Here is an 8,842-nt window from a genome sequence, read left to right on the forward strand (position 1 = left end):
GTGTGTGTGTGTGTGTGTGTGTGTGTGTGTGTGTGTGTGTTTAATCTTTTAGCCAGTCTTTTGCTATTTTTGGCTTTTAGCTACTTTTCTGCTGCTTTTAGGTATTTGCTACTTTAAGCTAATTGCATTTTAAATTGCATAGCTAGCATTTTGTTGCTTTTTGTTGTTAGATATGGTTCTGAAACTTTAGGGAAGCATTTTAAACATTTAGTTAGTGTTTTGCTACATATCTAGCCTTTTGAAACCTTTGGGGGTTTAGCTGTCATTTTAGCTATCTATATCTTCTGGTTAGGCTTTTAATACTTTTGGTACCCAGGCAGTGTTTTGGTTTATTTAGATTTTAGCTAATATTTTGCGTCAGCAAATTCAGCACTCACATTGTATTTTAACAGAAATGCATTTTTTCTAGTACTGATCCTGATTCTGCTGCTTTTCACGTTGCTCAATGAGTGAAACAGATCCCATTTATTCCTAATAAGTTATCATTTTTACCTGATGGATTTTATCCATGATGACATTCTTTGTCTCATGTGGAAATGTAGTGGTAGAGTCCTTCTTTTTCATCTAAATGCTGTTTCTTCCTCCTGGTTTCAGATGAGGCAGCTGTAGCTCAGATGGGTTATAGGAAAACTGCTGTTTGGATTGAAGACCTTAAACCGACTCACATGACAAAGTGTCCCAGGTCAGGGATACTCCCACACCCCCTTAGCAAAGTTTTTATAACTTGTAACTCAATTTGAATACAGACACTTTGCTAACCAAATCATTTCTTGTTTAAAATATTAGTTTAATCATTTATTGCATTGGTGAATGASAGTGTATCTCTCTGACCTTGGTTAGGTGCCCAGAAGTGCTATCAGCACTGTTTGTTTACTCACTGATATGGCTTTGACCTGTTACAGTATTTTTACTACTTGGCCTACCGTGGTGTGTAACTTTGTCTAAAAATAGTTTCTTAACCCAAACGTCACCCAGTTAAAATGTTATTACAGAGTTTTTAACACKTGTTCACTGTATGAATAGTTCATTAATAACTCATTTCCAGTAGATTCACATGTATCTTTTTGTTATATGTGAAAAAAAATTCTAAAGATGTTTTAGGAGACAGAGTATTTTGGATGTTTATATATAAAATATTATTGCAGGGTGACAGTGCAAAAAAAAAAAAACAGATGAGCTAAGCATTTAGAAAAATCTTTGAAGCAAGAGGRTTAGTTACAGTAAAACCATTCTGGGGGATTCTACAAACCAACAAGTACTTGACCATTACACTTACATGTCACAGATTTAATTTAAATTACATAAATATTTATTGTATTACCAATTTAGTTTTGCACCACATGTCTTTATTTTAGAAGGATAATCCTAGACCTCAATATGCACAATATTTTACAGACAACATAGTGTTTTTGCTCGACCTTCCTGTCAGTTATTGATTATTTATTTACAGATTAATTAAAAAAACTTAAACACTGCCATCATATGTTTACAATTCATTTCCCATGAATTCCATACATTTTTATGGCAATAACCATTATACATTCAACTATTTAAACTTGAAAAACAATAACAATTTTCTTTCATTCAGCCTTGTAAATACGACTCTAAGAGTAAAACTTTGTGAGAAAGACTATATAAGTTGTACTTTTTGAATATTTTCTTTGACTCTGGAATCTGTAAAACATCATAACAGAAAAAGACAAAACAAATATCTAAAATACAATCTGGCTGTAAACAAAACTCTCCTACTCTCCTGTGAATGTGAATCAGGTTGAGGAGAACCAGCCCACGTCACGTGACTACAAATTCCAGTGTCACGTGACATAAACATTAATGGCGGCGGCCGTGGGTCGGTGCGGTGCAGGGTTTGCACCAAGAGCAGGTACTGTTAAAGGTCTTATTTAGTCAGGCAGGCAACAACCATGAGCGGATTTTTACGATCATACGTGTAAGAAGAACAAGAACCGAATCATTTATKAAACAAACTGGAAAATAAAGTAGTTAAAAAATTAGTGTTTTGTTCGCTAGTTAGCTTAACTTGCAATGCGGCGAGGTGATTCCAGAAAAGACAACTTTCTCACTGTGAAGTGTTGCATAATTATGTCACTTATCAGTTAAACAAATTTAAAAATATAATTACAGAACAAAAATAATCAGTAATTGTGTAAGGCTTATGGCAAAAGTAATATAAAAGAGGAGCATTTACACCAAAATAATAGGATTTATTTTTTAAAAACTTGCAAAGCTTACCTTTTTTAAAATAGTATTTCATAGTAGAGTTATAGGTTTAATTTTGTTGTCATTTTAGCTGGAAAAACCTTTAAACTCTTAGCAAAATTTGTGAGCCTTTTATTAACAATATGTGTGCTATTTTTTCAGGACTTAGCAGATTCCTGCAGAGAGTTTCTCATCTAACAAACTGCAGTCCCTCTTCAGCTCTTGTATGTCAGCAACATCACAGCTTCTTCTGGAAACAGAGGAAAAATTCTCACAATGTTGTTCATCCAGCTTCTGTTCGGCCCCCCTACGCAGTACCAAAGGTACAACACAAAACATGAAAAGCAAAAGTAGGAGCTGTTCTTAATCAGAGCTAACATTTGTTCTGGGTAAAACAATAAGGAGTAGACCGCTCCAAATAAATGTACTGTTCACATTAAGAGTAGATTAAGAATCTATTGAAAGTTGTTACCAAACTCTTTAACTACTGACCCATTAAATAATAGAACAGATTTGTAAGCCCAACTATCGCTGGTTGAATCATAATCATCTCTTACACAGCAAAAATGCCAGTGTTAATTTAACACCCACAGTGTTAATTTTAACACCAGCAAAGTGTCTATGTGTCCACACTTGCTGGTGTTAAAATAACATTTGTGAAAGTGTTAAATTTTAACACTCATTTTTTTGTTAATTTAACACCAACCAGTCTTTAATATTCAACAATTCTTGGTGTCACATTAACATAAAAACAGTGTTAGTGTTAAAAGTAACACCAGCCAGTGTTAAATATTCAACAAGACAGTGTGTCATATTAACATTTCAACAGTTAAAATAAAGTGTTGAAAGTATCACTAGTGTATTATTATTATTAATAAATTAAATTGTGGTATTTGAAAGGTTAACAGACACCACAAGGTGTCAATACAACATAAATTGGAGAGTATAAATTTAACACTCAGAATTAATGTCAAACTCTGTAGTGTTGCATTAACACTGCTCAGTAGTGAGTAGAATAGTGTAATGGAGTCACCCTTCACACACCAGGACAGACCTCTCACTCATGGTGTCAACTTTTGGCCAATAACATAAACTTAAAGTTGAACAACTTGATCAAACTGAACAAGAAAACTAACCTGAACAACTAATTTTTACTCTCATGAACTTCTTTAATAGTCATAAATATGCAAAAACATCATTTCTACAAGATTTCTCAGCAAGGAATGCTGGGTAAATACTGGTCTGTCTGACATGAGGTGGAAGAGGGCGGGGCTTTTCAGAAAACTTCTCTCAACACTGTATGGTGTTATATAGCTACACTGTTAAGTGTTATATAAGACTTAACTGTGGGCGGAGCTTATTTAACACAGTCCAGTGTTGAGACAACACTGAGGAAATTAACACTGTGAATTAACACCAACACTGGGTGTGAGTGTACTCCGAAAGTGTTAAAATAACACTAGGGGRTGTTAAATCAACACCCAAAAGTTTATCACTGAAATTTTAACACTCCCGTTTTTGCTGTGTAACTAAATCCTATGCAAACAAGGGCATAATGATAACACAATCAGCCTTGGCAGTTTTACCAGGTACAAATTGTGTTTTTTATGACTATAGAGGTAATCAGTTTTGGTAAAGTTAATTCTGATGACATTGGTCCTTTATCTTCAYACAGCCATTCTACTGTCAAGAATCTGGGTTTTCTCTTTGATGACATCTTTAAATTAGATAAACAGATTAATTMMATTGTAAAATCAAGTTTTTTCCWATTAAGACTGATTGCTAGGGTGAAACCATATCTCCCCTCCAAAGACCTTGAAAAGGTGATTCATGCTTWTATTACCACTCACTTGGATTATTGTAATTCTTTGTATGCTGGCTTGGATAAATCATCTCTGCATCCCCCACAGACTGTCCAGAAYGCAGCAGCTCTTCTTTTAACAGGTACTAAAAAGCATGAACACATAACCCCGGTCCTGGCTTCTCTCCACTGGCTTCCTGTTCACCTGAGAATTGATTTTAAGATTTTATTGTTGGCTTTTAAAGTTTTTAATGGTCTGGCCCCGTCATATTTATGTGATCTTCTTAACATCTACACTCCAGTCAGAGCACTCAGGTCTACCAACCAGTTTCTGTTAGATGTTCCTAGATCCAAACTGAAGTCTAGAGGTGACCGGGCTTTTGTAATAGTTGCTCCAAAGCTGTGGAACAGTTTACCTCTTAATATTCGGTCAGCTGAGACTGTTGAGGCTTTTAAATTGTTGCTGAAGACCCATCTCTTTTCTTTGGCCTTTGACTAAGACCAAGTTGGAGGTTCAGTTAGAGCTTTTATTATATTGTGTTTCTGTATTGTATTTGTATCTATGATTTTTTGTTTATTTTTTTAAACAAGTCTTGACTGAACTGTAAAGCACTTAAGTCAGCTTTTGTTGTTTTAATATGCTATATAAATAAATTTGACATTGACATACTGTTTTCATCTTTCAAATTGGAAATCTAATAGGTTAATAGAAATCACCATGATGCTGCGTTCACACCGAATGCGATTTCAGCTTCAAAATCGCAGCCAACGCTGAAGTTGGTCGCTTGTGCACTTTGAGGTCAGAYGCAGGTCAGCTSTTGAAGCGCTGCATGGCAAGAGCCTCCCCGCCCCTCCCTCCTCTGTCGGGCTCTGTTTAATGTCGGACGAGGAAGTGGCTTTGCTTTATTTACAGAGAGCAAGAGCATGTCACGCTCATCAGATAATTAATTCATAATTAATTCACCAGATAATTCAGAGACATTCTGAGTTTCATCACCCAGGAGCTGCGGGAGAGGCTCACAGCTCGCTTTCAGGACTATTTTTGTCCCGAGTCCAGTCTGATGAGCCGCTGCCACGCGTTGGTGCAGATATCTCCTGTCAGGACACCGACTGCAGGCACTCGATTTCAGCTAAAGAGCTCCTCTCCATCTGTTTCAGGTTAGTGGACATCATTCAGTAAACTGTCCCGTCGGGAAATATGTCGCTACGTCACACAGTGGAGTCTCTCTGATTGGTTGACGCGGCGCGACGAGCTGCAAAAGTTCAGATTTTTTAACTTCAGCGATTTGCGCCTCAACGTTCAAATCGTTCAAATCGCGCTGCTCTAATCGCGCTTGAGGCGCCGCAACACTTCCCGATGCTCCTTGAAGCGCGTCCACCATAGACTTTGTATGTAAACCTGATGCTCCTGATGCTKAAATCGCGTTTGGTGTGAATGCACCATAAGACCTCTACTTGGTATTTCACAACCTACAACAATCCAGACTAAAAGGCTTTCTGACCTAGCATAGTTACATCATGAACTGTTCTTGCTCTTGTGGTTGACGAAAAAAACAAATGTGTCAGACCTTGGCATAACTGGCAGGTAATTTAAAATCATTGACCCTTGACAACAAAGATAKGCTGTTCTTATTAAAATATGATTATTAATGGATTGCTAAAAGGCTTCATGTCAGTTCCATCGGCAGTGTGTTATTTTTATGTTGTTTATAATGTTACTGTTTTCCCAGCAAGATTTGTTCTTTCATTAATTCATTATTTTTTCATTCTTTAACTTTTAAATAGTTTATTCTGTACTAATTTAAAATCCGTTAAGAAGTTAATAAAGTTGTATCTATTTCAGCTCATTTCAGTCTGATTCAGTGATCTTGTTTRACAATCATGTCCTGCAGTTAACATTCAATGTTCTCATCTCTTCTCTGATTCAAGCACATTGTGCAGCCGGACTATGTTGATTCWGGACTGGTCCCAGAATGGCCGGACTACATAGAGATCAAAGACCAAGAGCAGGTTAAAGGCCTTGCCAGAGCGTGTCAGCTCGCCAGACACGTGCTGCTGTTAGCCGGACGCAGTCTGAACGTAAGAACAAAATCACTGCACGTCTCGACTTTGTTTCTGTGTCATCAAAACCAACACAACTGTCCCGTCTGTCTTCCAGGTCGGAGTGACGACAGATGAAATCGACTTCATTGTGCATCAGGAGACAATCAAACACAATGCCTACCCCTCCCCTCTCCGATACGGGGGCTTCCCCAAGTCAGTCTGTACATCTGTAAATAACGTGGTGTGTCATGGCATACCTGACAGGTAAATGGAATGGGAATGTAGTTTAAAATAATAAATAATAAAAAATTTAGTAGGAGCGCACCAAATAATCATTTTAAATCGGAATCGTGATTCTCATTTACAAAGATTCAGAATCTATTTAAAATGTCCCAAAATCTGTGTGTGTGTGTGTGTGTGTGTGTGTGTGTGTGTGTGTGTGTAAGAAGAAAATCCAAAGGTTGTCAACCTCCATTGTGTAACCACTTGGGACTGGAGGAAAGAGAGATTCAACTGACCCTGTCTTCATTGAATGCAAAGATTTGAGCTCATTTTGTTTTTTACTGAATGAGTCTGAGTTTGATATGAGCTTCACTGYGTGCAAAATTAACAAAATGARGATGAAGCACTTTAGAAACACGACAAATGGGATCACATTAAGGTTTGAATGAAAAAAATTGATTTTGAATCGAATCGTGAGACAGTAAAATATTCCCACCGCATCATATAGAATAAGATTTTACCAAGAAAACATTTAGCTGTGCAAATAATTCAAATAAATCAATAATGRATGAATGGAAAAGATGTTTTAAAAACATTCATAAACACTTAAATTAAGGTTTTATTTGTATTTCGGCTAATTTAATATGTAYTCTGGGCATCCTTCGTCTTTTCATGTCTGTGATCTGAAGCCGGAAACTTGAAGATGGTGACATCATCAACGTTGACGTCACTGTAAGTTTAGGTTTTGGTGCTTTAAAAAACTCTGAATGTCACTTCAGCTCTGCCCTTTACTCACTTCAGTCTGCTTATGATGATAGGTGTATTTGGACGGTTATCATGGTGACACCTCAGAAACCTTCCTGATTGGGCAGGTGGATGATGTTGGGCAGCGTTTGGTGGAGACGGCGAGGCGCTGCAGAGATGAGGCCATCGCCGCATGCAAACCAGGCGCACGGCTCTGCGTTATTGGAAACACTATCAGGTATTTAGCACAGCGAATACACTTAAAACCATGAGATCCTACTGTAAACACCACTGTTTTCTGTCTCTGTTTTTTCTGTGCCGCTTACAGTGAGATAGCCAAAGCCAGTGGTTTTCAAGTGTGTCCCTATTTTATTGGGCATGGGATAGGCTCCTACTTTCACTGCCACCCTGAGATATGGCACTACGGTAAGTTGAAGTCGGAGGGTGTGGCAGATTCTTGTGTCAGAGCTTATGTCTGAGCCTTGTACAAACATGTCCAGGTGTTCTCTTGCTCTAAAACACACCTTCAAATGCACACGTTTGACACAGTTGTGGCACAACTCACAAGACAAAGGTTGTAATCTGAAGCTCCTCCATTTTATTTACACTTGGTTTATCCACAAGAAGTATTAAACTAAATTATAGAGAAAATTGAGAAAATTCAAATTCTATTGGCAACAATAAAGATAAAAAAGACTATTTGTTGGAAGATGCTAGTGGCTTTTATTGTGAAGACAGTGAACAAAGGCAGTGCTGAACGTGGCTTAAATGGATCCCTTCAGCATTAGCAAAGAATAACACTGAAAACTATTTTGGAATCAGATAATTTTATGTCTGAACTTTTCATTTTCACTTGTTTGTATCACCTGTAAACACAAAATGTGTGAAATTTGATCAATTGTTTTAAATCTTTTAAACAAGACTATTTATAAAAACCCTCTAAGTTTTACCTTAGAYCTCCTGGTCTTGTGTAAATGATCTCATAAAATCTATAATCTCCATATAAGAGTTGGATAACAAGATTTTATTTTCAGCAAATGACAATGACATCACCATGGATGAAGGGATGGCTTTCACAATAGGTGAGTTCATAGGTGTGTTTTTTATAGGTAYATGAAGCTGTTTGGTATAAGTGCTTTAAGATGTTTAAATCTCCTGCTGTTAGAGCCCATAGTGATGGAGGGGTCCACGGAGTTTAAAATCTTGAAAGACAAATGGACCGCCGTGTCAGTCGACAATAAAAGGTACCTGTCTTTATGTAACCGTAGTTACGTTAAATGCTGTGAAAAATGTAAACAAAATGTTTACTTATGGAACATATCTGTTTTTATTTCCATTTTACGAAATGTTTACACTTTTTCAAAGCTGTGGTAATCTTCTTAACGCCTGGGAATAAAAATAAAAACATCTACTGTGGATTTGGTCATGCAGGTCTGCYCAGTTCGAACACACGGTGGTGATCACATCTGATGGCGTGAAGATTCTCACCAAACTACCAGAAGAGGACAGTCTGGGACAGAAACCACCTGCTGGCTAAACTGTTATTTTTAGCGTTAATAAAATACTGTTACACTAAAAACTGTCCTGATTATTAAGCATCTTCAACACAAAGATCTCACCTTTAAAGGCTCTTCATGAGACGTTATGATGACCTGRTTACAGACTCAGTAAATGACTGACAAACCAAACATTTGTTAGGCTGAAACTATTTGAAGCAAAGAAAAAATAGATTTGGCACCAAGCAAATGTTCGTTAAAATACTTATAGTTTTGATGACGTATTTTGTTAACATTTGCTTAGATTTTTTTTTGTGCC

At 37.0% G+C, this 8,842-nt stretch overlaps 1 protein-coding gene across 1 annotated transcript; it reads left to right on the forward strand.

Moving 5' to 3' along the window:
* The first annotated feature begins 1,805 nt into the window (after positions 1–1,805).
* Positions 1,806–8,606, forward strand: metap1d (methionyl aminopeptidase type 1D (mitochondrial)). Its single transcript, XM_014020585.1, has 10 exons — positions 1,806–1,882; positions 2,380–2,540; positions 5,948–6,097; positions 6,177–6,325; positions 6,973–7,015; positions 7,102–7,265; positions 7,356–7,453; positions 8,062–8,109; positions 8,193–8,271; positions 8,459–8,606. Exons 1-10 carry the CDS (start codon positions 1,834–1,836, stop codon positions 8,562–8,564), a joined length of 1,047 nt encoding a protein of 348 aa, XP_013876039.1. The 5' UTR covers positions 1,806–1,833; the 3' UTR covers positions 8,565–8,606.
* The last annotated feature ends 236 nt before the right edge of the window (positions 8,607–8,842 follow it).

The sequence above is a fragment of the Austrofundulus limnaeus genome, unplaced genomic scaffold (genome assembly GCF_001266775.1).
Source record: "Austrofundulus limnaeus strain Quisiro unplaced genomic scaffold, Austrofundulus_limnaeus-1.0 Scaffold3, whole genome shotgun sequence".
Classification (NCBI taxonomy): domain Eukaryota; kingdom Metazoa; phylum Chordata; class Actinopteri; order Cyprinodontiformes; family Rivulidae; genus Austrofundulus; species Austrofundulus limnaeus.